The 24536-nt window shown below is 41.4% G+C and overlaps 1 protein-coding gene across 1 annotated transcript in view; it reads left to right on the top strand.

Moving 5' to 3' along the window:
• The first annotated feature begins 14998 nt into the window (after positions 1-14998).
• The window catches only part of LOC115150189 (syntaxin-18-like), a 49216-nt gene continuing 39678 nt past the window's right edge, over positions 14999-24536 (top strand). The window contains exon 1 of the mRNA XM_029693197.1: positions 14999-15602. Coding sequence (XP_029549057.1) covers positions 15450-15602 — 153 coding nt within the window. The 5' untranslated portion in view covers positions 14999-15449. The remainder of the gene's footprint in view (positions 15603-24536) is intronic.

Genomic DNA, 24536 nt, shown 5'->3' on the forward strand with positions numbered 1-24536 from the left:
ACTTGGTTCAAACATTTAGGTTTTAGTCATTTAGCAGACGCTCTTATCCAGAGCGACTTACAGTAGTGAATGCATACATTTCATTTCATGCATTTTTTTTATTTTTTGTATTGGCCCCCCACAACCCTGGCATTGCACACACCATGCTGGCATTGCAAACACCATGCTCTACCAACTGAGCCACAGGGAAGTCTGTTCTGGGTAGCCTTCCACAAGCTTCTCACAATAAGTTAGGTGAATTTTGGTCCATTCCTCCTAACAGAGCTGGTGTAACTGAGTCAGGTTTGTAGGCTTCCTTGCTTGCGCACGCTTTTTAAGTTCTGCCCACAAATTTTCTATGGGATTGAGGTCAAGGCTTTGTGAGGGGCACTCCAATACCTTGACTTTGTTGTCCTTAAGCCATTTTGCCACAACTTTGGAAGTATGCATGGGGTCTTTGTCCATTTGTAAGACCCATTTGTGACCAAGCTTTAACTTCCTGACTGATGTCTTCAAATGTTGCTTCAATATGTCCACATAATTTTCCTTCCTCATGATGCCATCTATTTTGTGAAGTACACCAGTCCCTCCTGCAGCAAAGCACCCCCACAACATGCTGCCACCCCCATGCTTCACAGTTGGGATGGTGTTCTTCGGCTTGCAAGCCTCCCGCTTTTTCCTCCAAACATAACAATGGTCATTATGGCCAAACAGTTCTATTTTTGTTTCATCAGATCAGAGGACATTTCTCCAAAAAGTACTGTCTTTGTCCCCATGTGCAGTTGCAACCGTAGTCTGGCTTTTTTATGGTGGATTTGGAGCCATGGCTTCTTCCTTGCTGAGTGGCCTTTCAGGTTATGTTGATATAGGACTTGTTATCTGTGGATATAGACACTTTTGTACCTGTTTCCTCCAGCATCGTCACAAGGTCCTTTGCTGTTGTTCTGGGATTGATTTCCACTTCTCGCACCAAAGTACGTTCATCTCGAGGAGGCAGAATGCGTCTCCTTCCTGAGCGGTATGATTGCTGCGTGGTCCCATTGTGTTTATACTTGCGTACTATTGTTTGTACAGATGAACGTGGTACCTTCAGGCATTTGGAAATTGCTCCCAAGGATGAACCAGACTTGTGGAGGTCTACAATTTTTTTTCTGAGGTCTTGGCCGATTTCTTTTGATTTTCCCATGATGTCAAGCAAAGCATAATGTTTACACCTCCATGTTTGATGGCGGAGATGGTTTTCTTGGGGTCATAGGCAGCATTCCTCCTCCTCCAAACACGGCGAGTTGAGTTGATGTCAAAGAGCTCCATTTTGGTCTCATCTGACCACAACACTTTCACCAGTTGTCCTCTGAGTCATTCAGATGTTCATTGGCAAACTTCAGATGGGCATAGTATATATGTATTCTTGAGAAGGGGGACCTTGTGGGCGCTGCAGGATTTCAGTCATTCACGACGTAGTGTGTTACCAATAGTTTTCTTGGTGACTATGGTCCCAGCTGCCTTGAGATCATTGACAAGATCCTCCCGTGTAGTTCTGGGCTGATTCTTCACCGTTCTCATGATCATTGCAACTCCACGAGGTGAGATCTTGCATGGAGCCCCAGGCCGAGGGATATTGACAGTTCTTTTGTGTTTCTTCCATTTGCGAATAATCGTACCAAATGTTATCACCTTCTCACCAAGCTGCTTGGCGATGGTCTTGTAGCCCATTCCAGCCTTGTGTAGGTCTACAATCTTGTCCCTGACATCCTTGGAGAGCACTTTGGTCTTGGCCATGGTGGAGAGTTTGGAATCTGATTGATTGATTGCTTCTGTGGACAGGTGTCTTTTTTACAGGTAACAAGCTGCGGTTAGGAGCACTCCCTTTAAGAGTATGCTCCTCAGCTTGTTACCTGTATAAAAGACACCTGGGAGCCAGAAATCTTTCTGATTGAGAGGGGGTCAAATACTTATTTCCCTCATTAAAATGCAAATCAATGTATAACATTTCTGACATGTGTTTTTCTGGATATTTTTGTTGTTATTCTGTCTCTCACTGTTCATATAAACCTACCATTAAAATTATAGACTGATCCTTTCTTTGTCAGTGGGCAAACATACAAAATCAGCAGGGGATCAAATACTTTTTTTCCCCACTGTATATAACGAATTATAAAACAATGTTCTTCACATTTTCAAACAGTCCCTTTATATTTTCCAACAGGGCTATACATTTGGGAGAATTTTTCTCTCGCCTGAATGATTTGAATCTAGGATGACATCGACTCTCCATAACTATTTTGAATGTGCAGGACAAAATTGAGGCTATGATTATGAAGCTGGAGCGCTTCTCTGTCTGCATTAACAAGGACATTCCACAGGTATTTCCATCATTGTTTGATTTTTTGTGTGCAAATGAACTCAAGTTTACAGACAATGTCAAATGTGATATAGCGAAGCATCTGAGTGAGTTGGGTGTTATGACCTGCCTCCAGTCCTCTTACCGACATCTGAACAAGAGAGCCTCATCGAAATTGCAACAAGCGGTTCTGTGAAAATTGAATTTAATCAGAAGCCGCTGACAGATTTCTGGATTGGGCTGTGCTCAGAGTATCCTGCCTTGGCAAATCGTGCTGTTAAGACAATGATGCCCTTTGCAACCAAGGACCTATGTGAAGGTGGATTCTCGGCCCTCACTAGCAAGAAAACTAAATACAGGCACAGACTGTGGGTGGAAAATGATTTAAGACTGAGACTCTCCAATACAACCCAACATGGCAGAGTTATGTGCATCCTTTCAAGCATACCCTTTTCATTAACCTGTGGTGTTATTCACAATTTTCGATTAACAAATAAAGTTTTATATATAAGATGGCTAAATAAAGAGCAAAATGATTGATTATTATATTATTATTTGTGCCCTGGTCCTTTAAGAGCTCTTTGTCACTTCCCACAAGCCGGGTTGTGACAAAAACTGACACTCATTCTTATGTTTAATAAAAGTATTGTTTAGTGTGTGTGTGTGGCAGGCTTACAATGATGGCAAAAAACAACATTTGAGAGTGCGCTGACCCTAGTGGTAGAGGGTGTACGCTGCTGGAGGTTGAATGTTTGAAGGGGTACGGGACTATAAAAAGTTTGGAAACCACTGCTCTACAGGATCGGTGTCCCCCCCACGGAACGGTTAAGCTAACGCAGGCTAATGTGATTAGCATGGGGTTGTAAGTAACATGAACATTTCCCAGGGCATAGACATATCTGATATGGGCAGAAAACTTAAAATCTTGTTAATGTAACTGCACTGTCCAATTTACAGTAGCTATTGCAGTGAAAGAATACCATGCTATTGTTTAAGGAGAGTGCACAATTATGAACTTGAAAATGTATTAATAAACCAATTAGGCACATTTGGGCAGTCTTGATACAACATTTTGAACAGATAAAAAAATGGTTCATTGGATCAGTCTAACACTTTGCACATACACTGCTGCCATCTAGTGGCTAAGAAAATTGCACCTGGGCTGGAATAATACATTATGGCCTTTCTCTTGCGTTTCAAAGATGATGGTACAATTATTATTTTTTTAAACGCAAGTTTTTTTCTTTGTGTTATCTTTCACCAGATCTAATGTGTTATATTCTCCTACATTAATTTCACATTTCCACAAACGTCAAAGTATTTCCTTTCAAATGGTATCAAGAATATGCATATCCTTGCTTCAGGTCCTGAGCTACAGGCAGTTAGATTTCTGTATGTTTCAGCGAAAATTGAAAAAAGGGTTGGATTCTTAATTAAGCACATTTTTACTCATTAATTATTTAGACTTGCCATAACAACGTGGTTGAATACTTATGGACTCAAGACATTTCAGCACTTCATTTTTGATTACTTTGTAAACATTTCTAAAAACATAATAACACTTTGACATTATGGGGTATTGGCCAGTGACAAAATATTTCAGGCTATAACACAACAAAATGTGCAAAAAGTTAAGGGTTGTTAATACTTTCTGAAGGCACTGTATTAAAATACATATGATGCTAATGTAGATAGGGCTTTATAAAGCAATTTGATTGATTGATATCCAAAAGAGGAGATGAACCAGCAAACAATATTCACCCCAAATCGGTGTCTTCTAATCCTAAAACCATTCCAACCGTTCAGAAACACGAGGAAGGATATAGCTGCAGGGACCAAAGGGAAGGGCCTTTGATATAATCTAACCATGTTGAAACAGTCAATAGATGAGCCCTCTGAAGATAAAGTGGTGAGGACTGACAGGCCAGATAATGGTCCAGACATAGAAAGTGAAGATTAAGCGTAAGAGTTAAGGCTCCTTTTCAGAGAGTTAAGTTGTCTGCCCAGAGGCCACTCAACAACATGGTTCATCTGTCACACAGAGAGAGTGACTGAATAATATTTTTTTTTTTTATTTGTACCATTATTTAACTAGGTAAGTCAGTTAAGAACAAATTCTTATTTACAATGACGGCCTGCACCGGCCAAACCAGGACGACGCTGGGCCAATTGTGCACCTCCCTATGGGACTCCCAATCACGGCCGGTTGTGATACAGCCTGGATTCAAACCAGGGTATCTGTAGTAATACCTCTAGCACTGAGATGCAGTGCTTCAGACCACTGCACCACTCACCAAGCTAGGCTTCTCTCTTGTCAAAATAAATATAGATATTCAGTGCATTCGGAAAGTATTCAGACCTGTTGACTTTTTCCACATTTTGTTACGTTACAGCCTTATTCTAAAATTGATTTTTAAAAATGCTCATCAATCTACTCACAATACCCCATAATGACAAAGCAAAAACAGATTTTTTGAAATGTTTGCAAATTTGTTATAAATAAAAAACTGAAATATGACATTTACATAAGTATTCAGACCCTTTACTCAGTACTTTGTTGAAGCACCTTTGGCAGCGATTACAGCCTCGAGTCTTCTTGGGTATGACGCTACAAGTTTGGCACACCTGTATTTGAGGAGTTTCTCCCATTCCTCTCTGCAGATCCTCTCAAGCTCTGTCAGGTTGGATAGGGAGCGTTGCTGCACAGCTATTTTCAGGTCTCTCCATGGATATTTGAATCTTGTTCAAGTTCGGGCTCTTGCTGGGCCACTCAAGGACATTCAGAGACTTATCCCGAAGCCACTCCTACAGTCTCTTGGCTGTGTGCTTAGGGTCGTCGTCCTGTTGGAAGGTGAACCTTCGCCCCAGTCTGAGGTCCTGAGTGCTCTGGAGCAGGTTTTCATCAAGGATCTCAAGGATGATCAATGAAAACAGGATGCACCTGAGATCAATTTCAAGTCTCATAGCAAAGTTCCTGAATAACTATGTAAATAAGGTATTTATGTTTTGAATTTTACATTTCTAAAATGTCTAAAAGCTTGTTTTTGCTTTGTCATTATGGGGTATTGTGTGTAGATTGCTGAGTATTTTTTTCAATATTTAATACATTTTAGAATAAGACTGTAACGTAACAAAATGTGAGAAAAGTCAAGGGGTTTGACTACTTTCTAAAATCCTGTAGATGACCATGAGATCTCTGAATTTATACTAAAATGCTAGAAGGTACAATTGATAGAATAATTGTATATTTTCACCAAATCTGCAGTTGATAGCCTTTATGTTGAATGTAATAGCATGATGTCTTTTTGTCTTGCTCATCAGCCTACTTTACATTGCTATAGACATGGTAAAGCAGAGATTGTATGTTGTTATGATGAGAATGGATTTGCCTGCAAATAAGTCAAATAATTAACAGTGGTACAGGAGGCTATAGAAACCTGACATAAAACATACAGTAACTGTCACATCTATCATGCCAATTTCAAGCAGCTTTGAACTAGGCCTAAATGTTGGTCTATATATTCCAACATGGTTATTTCTCCTCTGGGCAATCTTTACTCAAACTGAATTTGTCAAGGCAGCTTAAGTTAACAGCAACTACCATAACTCTTCAAGAATGCATAATTTTCCTCTATTTGGAATACCATATTTGGATACCCCTTAAATGAACATGTGGACGGCAAACCACCAGTCACAGTCTTGTGTCCATATAGCCTCAGTTCATGAAAGGAGCCTCTCTTTTGACAGGCAATGCTTGTGGAGGTGGAAAAACGGCTGACATGGAAGCATCTGAGTGCTGAAGCTGCAGAAGACACAGTCACAGCGCTCTGTAAATGTCTGGCGCAACACTAACAAAGGAAATGAGCAAACCGCTCAGCAAATAACAGTGTTTTATTCAACACTTTGGGCCCCTCCCTCCACTGACATCTGGGTGCCAACCCAAGTGAAAAATATTATGTACAAATTACTACATTTGTCTAGACAGGACATTATTTTAGTTTTACTTACCTTGGCAATGTTGTAGTGTAATTTTTATAAATATGTATATTGGTTTATGTCAAACATTTACAGCATCCAAATGTGCACTTAAGCATAAATTACATAGCCTACTTCAACCCTAGCAATTCAATTACTTTTTGAACAATGCAGAACTATTCACATGCGGAAGAAGGCTCAGGATCCCACATTCTACAGTGCACTTAGGTAAGAATCCTAAAGAAGCACTCCTACCAAATATTCGTATAACTAAACCAAGATAGACCACAGTCTGTCGTTTCCAATGGGAGCAAATTAATCATAGTGGGCAGAACAAGCAAGGAGGTGGGCAGAGCCAAACACGAGCTAGTGATGTATTTGCATATTTCCGTTAGGGGAACGCCTACTCTGTGAAGTGCGGGTGTGCAATAACCAGGGTTGGGGAGTAATGGATTACATGTAATCTATTACATGTAAAGGATTACAAAAACGGTAAATGTAATCAGTTACATTAACAGAAAAATATTGTAATCAGATTACTGATACTTTTGAAAAACTAGGTGATTACTTTTAAATTCAGAAAGGATGTTTTAGAAAAAAATCTTTGACACTTCTGTTTTCTCATTGACATTCAAATCAGCATTGAAAAAAGGCGCAAATTTAAATTTCTTCCACCTGAGCGAGTCTGACCACAAGTCAGGGACCACTATGATGACCCGCCAAATGTGTTTGATGGATCGCGGGAAAAGAGCAGGAATAGGCTTTTGTAGGCTACAGTACAGTCCAAGCTATGTCTTCCAATGGTGCGACTGCTGTCGGCATCCAAAGATTATCCAACTTGAGTAAAGGCTTGGAGGTAAGGATGACAGTAGTTGTGTAGTCTACAGAGATACAGATATCACTTATTATTGACATCTACATAGCGCATTGATGTGAATCACACTCCTGCTCTGTGCTCTCTCATTTAGCTATTTGTGCCTTACGGATTGTGGTTGTTGTGGATGGCTGTTCACAAATCTAAATGTGTATTTGAACCCAATAATGGTTAAATTCAAGAAGTTTAAACTGACTATCAATCATTGTTTTTGAAACCAGTGGACAGCCAGTGAAAAATTCGCTCTTGCAACAGCTGCATATTGCGGAGAAGCCTATGGAATAAAAGTGGGGCTTTTATTTCTCAATCTAATTCATACTGATAAAAAAAATATATCCATTGGCCTAATGGACACATGCTCAAACTTGCACACTTTTGATAGACTTAAAGGGGCAATCTGTAGTTGCTACATCCATTTTTGGACTTGTAAATTATATATATGTATATCCATTGATACTTGAAGAATATAATTTATAAATGCCTCATGAGCTCACAATCCATGAGAACCCAAAATATAAGCTTGTTTTTCTCCAATGTTTGTAAACATTGTAAATGTAAACAAACACTGTATGGCCTCATAACATGGTTAAAATAATACTTTTTATATAATGGATGGTCAGTCCTTGCATCCATAGCTCTGTCTATTAATCTGAGAGTGATTACATTTCTCAATGCCCATCCGTTAGATATTTACCAAAACAGATGCGGGGCAATCATTTTGTTATTGTTTCATTTGCCCTTTTAACAGCTGCATATTATCAAGATATCAAAGTATCACCAACAAAAGGTAAACAATAGGCCTATAGCGAATGCAGCATATGGCATTAATTTTTCACATGTAAATAGCACTTTTCAGTAGTGCTCAAAGCATGCCATTCCATGAGCGCAGAATTTATTTTTCAACTTGAAACAATGAGCCAAATCAGTCCTCCATGACAACAAAATCAATATCATAAACAACAGAGTAGGGCATTTTTGTCTTCTTCTAATGCCTCTTTAAAGGGAAAGTAATCTAAAAGTAACGGAATGTAATCATATTACGTTACTGATTACAATTCTGGATGGGTAACTTCATACTGTAATGGATTACATTTAGAAAGTAACCTACCAAACCCTGGCAATAACTCAATTCACCCTTGCACTCCTTCCAAACAATGCAATTTTTAGAAACTTCGGCAAAAGGAAAAAAGTCCACAAATTTAGTCCACTCTGTTCGTAACCGATTCTAGTTTTGGAAACATAAAACTGTATTCAAATCAAATGTATCATCAATGAGAAACTCGGAAGAATGTTGGCCGAAATCCATCTCTCTCCATCTTCTCCCACTGCCAGCCACTGGGCTTCCTCTCACCACCATATTTGGTAGTGAGTGGAAGCGCCAGCCGGATGCTTCACATTTATACATCCAATGAAATATCTGTTTCATTGTTCTATCTGTGCTACTGTGAGTTCTTTGTGAATTCCCTGAATTTCTTTGCGTAACAACTCATCCTGAATGTAATTCCGCTGCTCTATCAATTGCTCTTTACATTCATTGTGGAGAAGAAACGGTTTCCACTAGATAGCACAGACACAAAGTCAAAATTGGCTCTATCGTAAAAATGAACGAAAACAAAAAATTGCTTTTGGTCTTAATTTAAGGTTAGGGTTACGCATAAGGTTAGCAGTGTGGTTAAGGTTAGGTTTAAATTAAGATCAATTGTAGAAATAGGCAGGGTTTATGACTTTGTGGCTGTGGTAACTAGTGAAACGCTAGTGGGCATGGCGTTTGGAAGGCGCAATGTGGATGGGTAGTCAGGCTGTGAATAACTAGCCCGGTTGCCAACCTGCCAGGGTCTAGTTTTTCAAAAGTTATCTGTCTTGATTTCGCCTATAGTAGAGGATTAAATGCATAGAAATAGTATTAATAGAATGGACAAATCATTGACTTGAATGGGGACTCGGTCTATTCATTCTATATCTATGCATTTAATCATATCTGATAGCTGAAATCCGGATAGATAACTTTTGAAAAACTGGGCCCTGAATATGCTTTAGCTAACATTATTAAAGGCCAAGTACAGTCAAAAGTGCAGTGTTTTATATATATTTCCACACAATGAGGTTGCAATCCCATATGGTAAACTAATATATGGCAAAATATGTGCATTACTTATATCTTTTATAAAATAATATATGGTGGAAACATATATGCCCATATATTCTTACATATGTATCCACACATATAAGTACATGTATGTCACATACACACTATATATACAAAAGTATGTGGACACCCCTTCAAATGAGTGGATTTGGCTAGTTCAGCAACACCTATTGCAGACAGGTGTATAAAATTGAGCACACAGCCATGCAAATTAACATAAACAAACATTTGCAGTAGAATGGCCTTAATCAAAAGCTCAGTGACTTTCAGTGTGGCATCGTCATAGGATGACACCTTTCCAACAAATCAGTTTGTCAAATTTCTGCCCTGCTAGAGCTGCCCTGGTCAACTGTTATTCTGAAATGGAAACGTCTAGGATCAACAATGGCTCAGCCGCAAAGTCGTAGGCCACCCAAGCTCACAGAGCAGGACAGTAGAGTGCTGAAGTGCGTAGCACGTAAAAATGGTCTGTCCTCGGTGGCAACACTTACTGCCAAGTTCCAAACTGTCTCTGGAAGCAACATCAGCATAAGAATTGTTCGTCTGGAGCTTCATGAAATGGGCTTCCATGGCAGAACAGCCGCACACAAGCCTAAGATCACCATGCGCAATGCCAAGCATCAGCTGGAGTGGTGTAAAGTTCCCCGCCATGGGACTCTGAAGCATTGGAAACACGTTCTCTGGAGTGATGAATCAGGCTTCTCCATCTGGCAGTCTGACAGACTAGTCTGGGTTTGCCGGATGCCAGGAGAACGCTACCTGCCCCAATGCATAGTGCAAGGTGAAAAGTTTGGTGGAGGAGGATTAATGGTCTGGGGCTGTTTTTCATGTTTTGGGCTAGGCCCCTTCCAGTGAATGGAAATCTTATCACTACAGCATACAGCACATTCTAGATGATTCTGTACTTCCAACTTTGTGGCAGAGCCCTGACCTCAACGCCAGTTACGCCTTCTTCACCACTCTGTCTGTGTAGGTGGACCATTTCAATTTGTCCATGCTGTGTACACCAAGGAACTTAAAACTTTCCACCTTCTTCACTACTGTCCTGTCGATGTGGATGGGAGGGTGCTCCCTCTACTGTTTCCTGAAGTCCACGATCATCTCGTTTGCTTTGTTGACGTTGAGTGAGAGGTTATTTTCCTGAAACCACACTCCGAGGGCCCTCACCTCCTCCCTGTAGGCCATCTCGTCGTTGTTGGTAATCAGGCCTACCACTGTAGTGTCGTCTGCAAACTTGATGATTGAGTTGGAAGCGTGCATGGCCACACAGTCATTGGGTAACAGGAAGTACAGGAGAGGGCTGAGAACGAACCCTTGTGGGGCCCCAGTGTTGAGGATCAGTGGGGTGGAGATGTTGTTTCCTACCTTCACCACCTGGGGGCGGCCTGTCAGAAAGTCCGGACCCATTTGCACAGGGCGCGGTCGAGACCCAGGGATAGGGAAGTGTGCAGTGTGATGGCGATTGCATCGTCAGCAGACCTATTGGCGCGGTAAGCAAATTGGAGTGGGTCTAGGGTATCAGGTAGGGTGAAGGTGATATGCTCCTTGACTAGTCTCTCAAAGCACTTCATGATGACAGAAGTGAGTGCAATGGGGCGATAGTCATTTAGTTCAGTTACCTTAGCTTTCTTGGGAACAGGAACAATGGTGGCCATCTTGAAGCATGTGGGGACAACAAACTGGGATAGGGATTGGTTGAATATGTCCATAAACACACCAGCCAGCTGGTCTGCGCCTGCTCTGAGGATGCGGCTAGGGATGCCGTCTGGGCCGGCTGCCTTGCAAGGGTTAATACGTTTAAATGTTTTACTCACATTGGCCACGGAGAAGAAGAGCCCACAGGCTTTGGTAGCGGTCCGTGTCAGTGGCACTGTATTGTCCTCAAAGCGAGCAAAGAAGTTTTTAATTTGTCTGGGAGCAAGATGTTGAAGTCCGTGACGGGGCTGGTTTTCTTTTTGTAATCCATGATTGACTGTGGACCCTGCCACATACGTCTCGTGTTTCAGCCATTGAATTGCGACTCTACTTTGCCTCTATACTGACACTTTGCTTGTTTGATTGCCTTGGGGAGGGAATAGCTGCACTGTTTGTATTCGGTCATGTTTCTGGTCGCCTTGCCATGATTAAAAGCGATGGTTCGCGATTTCAGTTTTGCGAATCAATCCATGGTTTCTGGTTAGGGAAGGATTTAATAGTCACAGAGGGTACGACATCTCCGATGCACTCACTGAGTCAGCGTATAGATCAATGTTGTTGTCTGAGGCTATCCGGAACATATCCGAGTCCACGTGATCGAAGCGATCTTGAAGCGTGGAGTCCGATTGGTCAGACCAGCATTTTATTGACCTGAGCACAATTGTTTCCTGTTTTTGTTTCTGTCTATAGGCTGGGAGCAACAAAATGGAGTCATGGTCAGCAGACTTGCCGAAGGCAGGGCAGGGGGAGGGCTTTGTATGCATGGCGGAAGTTTGAGTAGCAATGATCCAGAATGCTACCAGCTCGTGTTGTGCATTCAATATGCTGATAGAATTTATGAAGTATTGTTCTTAGGTTAGCTTTGTTAAAATCCCCAGCTACAATAAATGCAGCCTCAGGATGTATGGTTTCCAATTTACATAGAGTCCAGTGAAGTTTTTTCAGGGTTGACGTGGGATCTGCTTGGGGGGGGAGATATACACGGCTGTGACTATAATCAAAGAGAATTCTCTTGGAAGATAATGCGGTTGGCATTTGATTGTAAGGAATTCTATGTCAGGTGAACAAAAGGACTTGAGTTCCTGTATGTTGTTTTGATTACACCATGAGTCGTTAATCATAAGGCATACAGCCCCGCCCTTCTTCTTACCAGAGAGATGTTTGTTTCTGTTGGCGCGATGCGTGAAGAAACCGGGGGGCTGTACCGACTCTGACAACATATCCCAAGTGAGCCATGTTTCCGAGAAACAGAGAATGTTACAATCTCTGATATCTCTTTGGAAGGCAACTTGTGCCCTAATTTCGTCCACCTTGTTATCTAGAGATTGGACATTGACGAGTAAGCGGTGGATGGTGTGCTCGGCCTTGAGTCTGACCAGTAGGCCGCTCCGTCTCCTTAGTGTACTTTCTCATTATTTATCTTAACCTCATGTACTATGTTTCAATAAAAATGCCTTTACATAGCTAAATGAACCATAAACCAGTACAGCCACCTCAATACTGAGCCAGCTAATGGTAGACGTTTAGCTAATAGCAACCCTAACCTTGACAAGCTAGCATTAGCATATACAGCTTTTTAAAACTCTGTAATATATAACACTTGGGTAGGGAGATGTCCGTCCCTAGACCATATAAAGGGAATAGAAAACCCCCAATAGATCAATAAATTGAAATCAAAATATTATTTTGACCTATTTTTATGGGTTATTCTATGGACTCGCTATGCTTAGCCGCAAACCCAGTCATCTCTTATGTCAAGATCGCTAGCTAACATTATTCACTAGATCCATTTACACATTTAAACTTTACAATTTCAACATAAAAGGTAAGTATCACTAAGATAACCATTTAGACTCTAACATTTTCTATAGATAATGTGCTAAAACATAACTGTTTAAAAGAACAAAGAAAAAAGAGACAGGAGCAGAAACGGTAGAGTTGTCACAGAGTTGTCACAAGTGTCATCGAGGGGAGGGGAGATGCAAACCGCTGTGCTCCCCGCCCCCTGCAGGTGGCAACACGCATCAACAATTCCCAATAGAAATCCTTGGAGGACTCAGCCCAAAATAATAATGGATTGCAACCATTGTTGATTACAACAATATCATGTTTTATAAATACAGTGTGATTCCATAAAATGAAATGGCAAGTATCATCTATAGTGGATAGATACGACAAAGTAGATGTAAGGTTGCCTAACACTGAATGCAATTAGAAGATAATGAATCCCTACATGTGAGATTTATCTATTGTTTTTAAATATATGCCATGTAAAAATAAAAATAAACGATTCTGGAACACATTTCAAAGCAAAAAAATGAATGTTTTGAGTACATTTTTCTTAATGAAAATGCATATCCATATTATAATTGTTTGTATGGGGGAGGGTGTGAGATGTATATATGTCATTAAAATATATTATCATATATTTGAAAATGTATTTCACTTTTATATATTGGTTTTAAATATATGATCATATATTTTAAATTATAAACTGGGTGGTTGGAGCCCTGAATACTGATTGGCTGAATGCTGATTGGGCCTTATTGCTTAAATACTATATATGCCACTTTTTGTATATATATAAGGCCATATATTATAACAGTTCAGTTTATAACAGACCGTATACCATGGGTATGACAAAGCATGTATTTTTACTGCTCTAATTACGTTGGTAACCAGTTTATAATAGCAATAAGGCACCTCGGGGGTTTGTGGTATATAGCCAATATACCATAAGAACAGCCATTAGCCGTAGTATATTGGCTATATATCACACCCCCTCGGGCCTTATTGCTTAAATATATGTCACTTTTTTATACATAAGGCCATATATTTATTTTCCATATGGGATAATACTGTGAAATTGTTTAAATTACGATAATTAACTTTTAGTGTAAGATCTGTTTGAAAAGACTGCCTAAAATGTCAGTCTGTTTAGGTGGGGATGGAGTTTTGGCCTGCCTTGTGACATCACCAGGCGGTAAATTAGTTAATAGACCGATAAGAAAGAGTTTTAAACCTCTCTGCCAATTGATTGATTGATTTTATTTGTCAGTTAAAGAAAATACACATATATATATATATACACACAGTACAAAGAATATAATAGCTAGTTTTCGTATTTCCCCTCCCTACTCAGACAGCTCCCAGACAGTCCTAGCTAAATTGTTGCATGAGAAATTGTCCTTGCTAAGAAGCTTTTTTTTTTTGTATTTTGATCGAAAATAATTACAGTTAGTTACTTCATTTTTACTCAGAAATGACTTAATATTGAGATAAAATGGCTGCATTGGGCCTTTAATAAAACACATCTGTCCAACATATTAAGGCCACCACAGGTGGCTGGTGGCACCTTAATTGGGGAGGACGGGCTCATAGTAATGGCTCGAATGGAATCAATGGAATAGTATCGAACACATCAAACTCTCTCCATTCCAGCCATTATTATGAGTCGTCTTCCCCTCAGCAGCCTCCTGTGAAGGAAGGCCACACTTGTATTGGCCTAATAGTCAGCAACTCCCTGCACATTGAAAATATGGTATTGAAACTGACCACTGATTCTGTATATGGATGCTTTGTTTCTCATGTTCTTATTTCTCATTTTTATTTATTGTGTGTTTTTGTTCCACCTTATGTTATTTTTAGTGCTACATTGATATTGTTTACTGCATTGTTTGGTTTGGAGCTTGCAAGAAAGGCATTTCACTGTATTTATTCCTGTGACATTAAAACTTGAAACATTAACTATTCCTTGAAAAGATACATCTCTAACTCCACTGAATGTATTTCTAATATCTGAACCTACTGCAGTAATACTAGTTAAGTCCATTCATTCTATTTTGTTTTATTATTTTGATACCTAAATAGTATTTCACTGGAATACTGCTAACTTTAGTACCATGATCTCATACTCGTCTCAAACGCACCCATGTGTCGCAAAAATATGACGTCAAAATTGGTGACATGCCTGAGGGAGTTCTATTACGCGGGTTCAACCGGGCAATGATCCGTACCAGTACCATCATCGGGCGAAAGCGGTGAGGTAATCTTAGCAGTTCGGTAATGTTGTTGACAAGGCAGCATGGTGCATCATCCAGAAACATATAACATCTCTTTCCATAAAACACATGTTTCAATTGTCAAACTAGTTTTCATTGGGAAGGCAGATAAAACGTTTTTTTTTTTTCAAAAGCAATCACTTTTGCATGTGAAAACACAGAATCCTGCTCATTACATCATGTTGTTTTGAGCCGATTTCGCCATCGGACAGAGCAGGGCACCACAACCGCACCTGGCTCAAGCCCGGGAGGCAGGCCGTTTCCTTATCGAATGGGATCAACTTTCAGCCAGTGAAAATCAAGACTACACGGGCGCCCGTTTGAGATTAATCGAACCTCTCTGTGTTGACAGTGGACCTCCTATGTGCTACTAACAGAATGGCTGTTGATATAACTTTACTGTTCAAAGCCAGTGTAAAAACAGTCAAAACCCGAAATAAAGCTATGGGAGTAGTGTTTGATTCGCCTAAAGATGAAATATTCAAGAAGAGCAGACCGAAGAATGGATTTTCTCTCAAGGCGAAGGAAGTGGTGAGTGTCCATTCACTGGCAACACTGCACTGGCTAACGTTAGTCTTGCTAACTAGTTCATTTAGCTAGCTAAGGTATTTGTTGTCATTTATTTCCATAACAGTTGTAGCTATAGACGGGGGAAATAAAAATGTAGGTAAATCAATAGAGTTCGGGTGCCGTTACAGGTAACTTAGCTAACGTTAGCGAAAGGCTTCTTAGCTAGCTTAGTCATGAAGGTTACCTAGCTAACTAACGTAGATAGCTATCTAATTTAGGCCTAAAGTTAGGTCTATGATGTGCTCGCGGCTTATATTATTTGACCTCTAACTTGCTAAGTTACCAAACCAATACAACGTTGCTCAAACGTTCAGTACTTTGCATGTAACTAATTAGCTTCCTGGCAGCATTTGACAGGTTAGTGGTGCCTTCCAGAAAGATAAACAAGACGAGCTGTGGTTTAACGTGACCACGCCCCCGAGTAGGGTACAGCATTAGTGCACTCCTGCCACTCCCATGTAATTATCCTAACTTTGGCGGTATCCTGAGTAAACTACTGACACTTTTTTTGGTCGTTTCAGTTTTCAGAAGCCTCATTTGTCTTTATTAACATACTTGGCTGTCACAACAACTAATGATTAGCATGACACTTATTATGCCACTAACTGGGGAGGTTCCCATTGCTTGGAAGGCAGCCATGGTGCGTCCTTTATTTAAATGGTGCGTCCTTTATTTAAAGGGGGAGGTCAAGCTGATCCTAACTGTTATAGACCAATTTCTATTTTGCCCTGATTATCAAAAGTGTTGGAAAAACTTGTCAGTAATCAACTGACTGACTTTCTTGATGTCTATAGTATTCTCTCAAGTATGCAATCTGGTTTCCGCTCAGGTTATGGATGTGTCACTGCAACCTTAAAGGTCCAAAATGATGTCACCATTGTCCTTGATTCTAAGCAATGTTGTGATGCTATTTTTATTGACTTTGTCAAAGCTATTGATGCGGTAGATCCTTCGATTCTTGTGGACTTCCAAAACAAAGGTCACGTGGTTTGGTAAGAAGAATGCCCCTCTCCCCACCGGTGTGATTACTACCTCTGAGGGTTTAGAGCTTGAGGTAGTCACCTCATACAAGTACTTAGGAGCATGGCTAGATGGTACACTGTCCTTCTCTCAGCACATATTAAAGCTGCAGGCTAAGGTTAAATCTAGACTTGGTTTCCTCTATCGTAATCACTCCTCTTTCCCCACAGCTGCCAAACTAACCCTGATTCAGATGACCATCCTACCCATGCTTGATTACGGAGATGTCATTTATAGATCGGCAGCTAAGGGTGCTCTTGAGCGGCTAGATGTCCATCACCATTCGGCCATCAGATTCGCCATCAATGCTCCTTATAGGACACATCACACGGCCAGGTCTCTGACCTCCTCCCAATAGGGTGTCTCATCGTTGTCGGTGATCAGGCCAACCACCGTTGTGTCATCGGCAAACTTAATGATGGTGTTGATTAGAGGTCGACCGATTATGATTTTTCAACGCCGAGACCGATTATTGGAGGGCCAAAAAGCCGGTACCGATTAATCGGCCGATTATTTCCTCCTTTTTTTATAATGACAATTACAACAATACTGAATGAACACTTATTTTAACTTAATATAATACATCAATAAAATCAATTTAGCCTCAAATAAATAATGAAACATGTTCAATTTGGTTTAAATAATGCAAAACAAAGTGTTGAAGAAAGTAAAAGTGCAATATGTGCCATGTAAGAAAGCTAATGTTTAAGTGCCTTGCTCAGAACATGGGAACATATGAAAGCTAGTGGTTCCTTTTAACATGAGTCTTCAATATTCCCAGGTAAGAAGTTTTAGGTTGTAGTTATTATATTATTATAGGAATTATAGGACTATTTCTCTCTGTCCGATTTGTATTTCATATACCTTTGACAATTGGATGTTCTTATAGGCACTTTAGTATTGCCAGTGTAACAGTATAGCTTCCGTCCCTCTCCTTGCTCCTACCTGGGCTCAAACCAGGAACACATCGACAACAGCCACCCTCGAAGCAGCGTTACCCATGCAGAGGAAGGGAAACAAGTACTCCAAGTCTCAGAGCGAGTGACGTTTGAAGCGCTATTAGCGCGCACCCGGCTAACTAGCTAGCCATTTCACATCGGTTACACCAGCCTAATCTGGGGAGTTGATAGGCTTGAAGGGGTGGGTATAATTTGTGGAACGTTCCAACAGGAATCTGTTCCAAAAAAAGTAAAGTAAAAGGTTGCCAACCAACAACGCATACAAAGTTGCAACGCATACAAACCTAGCTAACTAGCTGCCGAATAGGCATCAACTCACCACGTAGCTTATTCTTAATGTTTGTCCATAGGCAAACAGACATGTGAGGACAGACATTTTTCGGAATAAACGTGATGAGTGAAAAACGCAATGAAATAGACCACTCCCTACCCGGTATCTTATTCTGCCGCTATACAACTTTGTATGCGTTGTTTTTTGGAAACCTTGTTATTTACGAAGTTTTTGGAATAGATTCCTGTTGGAACGTTCCACAAATTATACCCACCCAGGTTGAAGTCATGAACAGCGCAATGCTTGAAGCACAGCGAAGGGCTGCTGGCAAAACGCACAAAAGTGCTGTTTGAATGAATGCTTACGAGCCTGCTTCTGCCTACCACCGCTCAGTCAGACTGCTCTATCAAATCATAGACTTAATTATAATAAACACACAGAAATACGAGCCTTGGGTCATTAATATGGTCGAATCTGGAAACTATCATCTCGAAAACAAAAGTTTTTTTCTTTCAGTGACATACGGAACCTTTCCGTATTTTATCTAACGGGTGACTAAGTCTAAATATTGATGTTTATGGTTAGGTACATTGGTGCAACGACAGTACTTTTTTTGCAAATGCGCTTGTTAAATCAACACCCGTTTGTCGAAGTAGGCTGTGATTCAATGAAAATTAACAGGGACCGCATCGATCATATGCAACGCAGGACACGTTAGATAAACTAGTAATATCATCAACCATGTGTAGTTAACTAGTGATTATGTTAAGATTGATAGTTTTTTATAAGTCTAATGCTAGATAGCAACTTATCTTTGCTTCTTGCTGCCCTCGCGTTACAGGTAGTCAGCCTGTTAATCCTTGTGGAGTGCAATATAAGGCAGGTGGTTAGAGCGTTGGACTGGTAACCGAAGGTTGCAAAAATGAATCCCCCCTGAACAAGGCAGTTAACCCCCGTTTCTAGGCCGTCATTGTAAATAAGAATGTGTTCTTAATCTGACTTGCCTAGTTAAATAAAGGTCTAAATAAAAATAAATAAATAAATCAAATCGGCAAATCGGTGGCCAAAAATACCGATTACCGAGTGTTATGAAAACTTGAAATCGGCCCCAATTAATCGGCCATTCCGATTAATCGGTCGACCTCTAGTGTTGATGGAGTCTCGCCTGCCCATGCATTCATGAGTGAACAGGAAGTACATAAGGGGACTGAGCGCGCACCCCTGGGGGGGTACCTGTGTTGAGGATCAAGGTGGTGGATGTGTTGTTACCTACCCTTACCACCTGGGGGTGGCCCGTCAGGAAGTCCAGGCTACAGTTGCAGAGGGAGGTGTTTAGTCCCAGGGTCCTTAGCTTAGTGATGAGCTTTAGGGCCACTATGGTGTTGAATGCTGAGCTGTAGTCAATGAATAGCATTCTCACATAGGTGTTCCTTTTGTCCAGGTGGGAAAGGGCAGTGTGGAGTGCAATAGAGATTGCATCATCTGTGGATTTGTTGGGGTGGTAAGCAAATTGGAGTGGGTCTAGGGTGTCTGGGATAATGGTGTTGATGTGAGCCATCACCAGCCTTTCAAAGCACTTCATGGCTACAGACGTGAGTGCTACGGGTCGGTAGTCATTTAGGCAGGTTACCTTTGTGTTCTTGGGCACAGGGACTATGGTGGTTTGCTTGAAACATGTAGGTATTACAGATTCGGTCAGGGACAGGTTGAAATTGTCAGTGAAGACACTTGACAGTTGGTCAGCACATGCTCGAAGTACACGTCCTGGTAATCTGTCTGGCCCTGTGGCCTTGTGAATGTTGACCTGTTTAAAGGTCTTACTTACATCGGCTACGGAACGAGTGAGCACAGTCATCCGGAACAGCTGATGCTCTCATGCTTGTTTGTGTTGCTTGCCTTGAGGCAATAGAAGTAATTTAGCTCATCTGGTAGGCTTGTGTCACTCATCTGGTAGGCTTGTGTCACTGGGCAGCTTGCTGCTGTGCTTCCCTTTGTAGTCTGTAATAGTTTGCAAGCCCTGCCACGTCTGACGAGCATAGGAGCTGGTGTAGTACGATTCATTCTTAGTCCTGTATTGATGCTTTGCCTGTGATGGTTTGTCGGAAGGCATAGCAAGATTTCTTATAAGCTTCTGGGTTAGAGTCCCACTCCTTGAAAGCGGCAGCTCTACGCTTTAGCTCAATGTGGATGTTGCCAGTAATCCATGGCTTCTGGTTGGGGTCTGTACGTACAGTCACTGTGGGGATGACGTCATCTATGCACTTATTGATGAAGCCAGTGACTGGGGTGTACTCCTCAATGCGATCGAAAGAATCCCGGAACATATTCCAGTCTGTGCTAGCAAAACAGTCCTGTAGTTTAGCATCTGCGTCATCTGACCACTTCTTTATTGACCGAGTCACTGGTGCTTCCTGCTTTAGTTTTTGCTTGTAAGCAGGAATCAGGAGGATAGAATTATGGTCATATTTGCCAAATGGAGGGCGAGGGAGTGTTTTGTACGCATCTCTGTGTGTGGAGTTATGGTGGTCTAGAGTTTTTTTTTCTTCTCTTTTTTCTCACTGGTTGCACATTTAACATGCTGGCATTCAAGTCACCAGCCACTCGGAGCGCTGCCTCTGGATGAGTGTTGCTTATGGCCGTATATAGCTCATTGAGTGAGGTCTAAGTGCCAGCATCAGTTTGTAGTGGAAAATAGACAGCTACAAAGGATATACATGAAAACTCTCTTGGTAGATGGTGTGGTCTACAGCTTATCATGAGATACTCTACCCCAAGCAAGCAAAACCTAGGCACCCCGACCTACGTCCCTGATGTCTCTGTCTCTTTCTCCTGCGAATGATGGGGATGAGGGCCTTGTCGGGTGTCTGAAATAAATCCTTTGCGTCCGACTTGTTGAATAAACATTCTTCTTCCAGTATGAGGTGAGTAATCGCTGTCCTGATATCTAGAAGCTCTTTTCAGTCATAAGAGACGGTAGCAGAAACATTATGTATGAAAAAACACGCACAATAGTACAATTGGTTAGGGGACCGCAAAACGGCAGCCATCTCATCCGGTGCCATTGTCTCCCCCGGGTCGCTCCTCTTTTCAGTTCCCTGCAGCTAGCGATTGGAACGAGCTGCAAAAAACACTCAAACTGGACCGGTTTATCTACATCTCTTTATTCAAAGACTCAATCATGGACACTCTTCCTGACAGTTGTGGCTGCTTTGTGTGATGTATTGTTGTCTCTACCTTCTTGCACTTAGTTGTGCTACTACTATGTTGTTGTGTTGCTACCATGCTGTGTTTTCATGTTTTGCTGCCATGCTATGTTGTTGTCTTAGGTCTCTGTTTATGTAGTGTTATGGGGTCTCTCTTGTTGTGATGTGTGTTTTGTCCTATATTTTTATTGTATTTTTAATACCAGCCCCCGTCCCCGCAGGAAGCCTTTTGCATTCTGGTAGGCCATCATTGTAAATATGAATTTGTTCTTAGCTGATTTGCCAGTTAACATTATTATATTTTTTACGTTATTTATCTGACATGCTAACACTGACAGTAAATATAGTAAAGCTGTTGTATTATACATACGTCACTGTTTGTTTACCCCTAGCTTTTTTGCCGGGAAGCTGACTTTAGCTGGCTGGCTAGCGAAATAAATTTGTCTTGATCTAATTCGCTAGTCTTAGATATGTCACGTAACTACTTCCAGTCTTTGGCTGCCCTTGAACGGTCTAGGTATTTAGAAAAGTTGATTCTTGTTGGCTTACCTATATGTCCTTTCAAATTGCCGGAGACCAGCTGGGGAGACAACCCTACCAAATGGGCCAAAGTAGCCTATGGAGATATCTACACCTACTTGGTGGAATCTCCAGTTTTGCATAAATATCCAAATGCAAAAGAATATTATAGCTGTTATTTGGACGGATACAGCTCACTAGTCCTTACTACAAGCTAACTAGTGATCTTAATGCAATACACATAGCTAGTTAGATACAAACAAGTGTTAGCGACTTCCCAGTGATGAAGTGCTTCAAACACACAAAAATATATTGAGTAACCGGAGCCCACAGCTTTCCATCATCATCCATCATAATAGCCTGAAAACATGAGGTTCATGAGGGTCTATAATCAACAGTGGACTCCAACTTTTCCTGGTTTTAATCATTTGAAATAACTGTTTGATACATGGAACTCGGAAGTACTGAATTGAGTGACGTGTGTTGCCATTGTGTAAATTGGGGGGCTACTTTGTCCAGAAATGTTGAATATAAATCTATGGAAAAGCCATCCATTCCTTGAGCTGTTTGTTCTCTGTGAGAATGTTTTAACATTATCTAATATTTATTTTTGGTGATCTCTGTTTTAGTGATTATATTTAGTCTGCTGAAAGTTCCTGCAAGAGTTGTTGGGTCTAAGAATGCTATAGGATCTGTCCAACTGTTTAATTCTGATTTATATACATTTTTATGGACGTTTTTAAAGTCACATACACATAGTTAGCAGATGTTATTGCGAGTGTAGCGAAGTCCTTGTGCTTCTAGCTCTGACAGTGCAGCAATATCTACCAAGTAATATCTAACAATTCCACCAAAGAATACTTAATACACACACATCTAAGTAAGGAATGGAATAAGAATATATAAATATATGGATGAGCAATGTCAGAGCGGCATAGGCTAAGATGCAATGGATAGCATAGAATACAGTATATGAGATGAGTAATGCAAGATATGTAAACATTATTAAAGTGACTAGTGTTGCATTTATTAAAGTGGCCAATGGTTACAGGTCTGTAATTTAGACAGCAGCCTCTCTGAGTTAGTGATTGCTGTTTAACAGTCTGATGGCCTTGAAATAGAAGCTGTTTTTCAGTCTCTCTGTCCCAGCTTTGATGCATCTGTACTGACGCCACTTTCTGGATGGTAGCGGGGTGAACAGGCAGTGACTTGGGTGGTTGTTGTCCTTGATTATCTTTTTGGCCTTCCTGTGACATCGGGTGCTGTAGGTGTCCTGGAGGGCAGGTAGTTTGCCCCCGGTGATGCGTTGTGTAGACCGCACCACCCTCTGGAGAGCCCTGCGGTTGTGGGCGGTGCAGTTGCCGTAGCAGGCGGTGATACAGCCCGACAGGATACTCTCAATTGTGCATCTGTAAAGGTTTGTGAGGGTTATGTGACAAGCCACATTTCTTCAGGCTCCTGAGGTTGAAGAGGCGCTGTTGGGAATCTTCTTCACCACATTATCTGTGTGAGTGGACCATTACAATTTGTCAGTGATATGTACGCCGAGGAACTTAACTTTCCACCTTCTCCACTGCTGTCCTGTCGATGTGGATGGGGGGTGCTCCCTCTGCTGTTTCCTGAAGTCCACGATCATCTCCTTTGTTTTGTTGAGTGAGAGGTTATTTGCCTGACACCACCTGGGGCTGACCCGTCAGTAAGTCCAGGAACCAGTTGAATGGGGTGGGTTGAGACCCAGGGCCTCAAGCTTGATGAGCTATACTATGGTGGTGAATGCTGAGCTATAGTCAATGAACAGCATTCTTACATAGGTAATCCTCTTGTCCAGATGGGATAGGGCAGTTTGATGGCGATTGCATAGTCTGTGGACCTATTGGGGTGGTAAGCAAATTGAAGTGGGTCTAGGGTGACCGGTAAGGTGGAGGTGATATGATCCTTGACTAGTCTCTCGAAGCACTTCACGATGACAGTAGTGAGTGCTACGGGGTGATAGTCAATTAGTTCAGTTACAATTGCATTCTTAGGTACAGGAACAATGCTGGCCTTCTTGAAGCATGTGGGGAAAGCAGACTGGGATGGGGAGAGATTGAATATGTCCGTGAACACACCAGCCAGTTGGTGTGCACATGCTTTGATGCCGTCTGGGCCAGCAGCCTTGCGAGGGTTAACGCGTTTAAATGTCCTACTCACATCTGTCACAGAGAAGGAGAGCCCACAGTCCTTGTTAGCAGGCCGTGTCGGTGGCACTGTATTAAAGCGTAACTTCCATGACGCATACAAGGACCTCCCCCGCACTCCCTTCGGGAAAATCTGACCACGACTTAGTTTTGCTCCTCCCTTGCTATAGGCAAAAACTCAAACAGGATGTACCCATGCTAAGAACTGTTCATCGCTGGTCTGACCAATCAGAATCCACGCTTCAAGATTATTTGATCACATGGACTGGGATATGATATATCGACGTATACGCTGACTTGGTGAGTGAGTTTACAAGGACGTGTATAGGAAATGTTGTACCCGCTGTGACTATTAAAACCTACCCAAACCGTGGATAGATGGCAGCATTTGCGAAAACTGAAAGCGCGTACCACCGCATTTAACCATGGCAAGGCGACTGGGAACATGGCAGAATACAAACAGAGTAGTCATTCTGGAACCGAGACAGCAAGTGCATTTCGTCTCTCCAGTGCCTTTCCGTTCACCTTCACATTCCTGGGCCAGACTACACTCAATCATAGGACCTACTGAAGAGATGAGTCTTCAATAAAGACTTAAAAGTTGAGACCGGGTCTACGTCTCTCACATGGATAGGCAGACCATTCCATAAAAATTGAGCTCTATAGGAGAAATCCCTGCCTCCAGCTGTTTGCTTAGAAATTCTAGGGACATTAAGGAGGCCTGCGTCTTGTGACCGTAGCGTAGG

This window comes from Salmo trutta, chromosome 16 (genome assembly GCF_901001165.1).
Source record: "Salmo trutta chromosome 16, fSalTru1.1, whole genome shotgun sequence".
NCBI lineage: Eukaryota > Metazoa > Chordata > Actinopteri > Salmoniformes > Salmonidae > Salmo > Salmo trutta.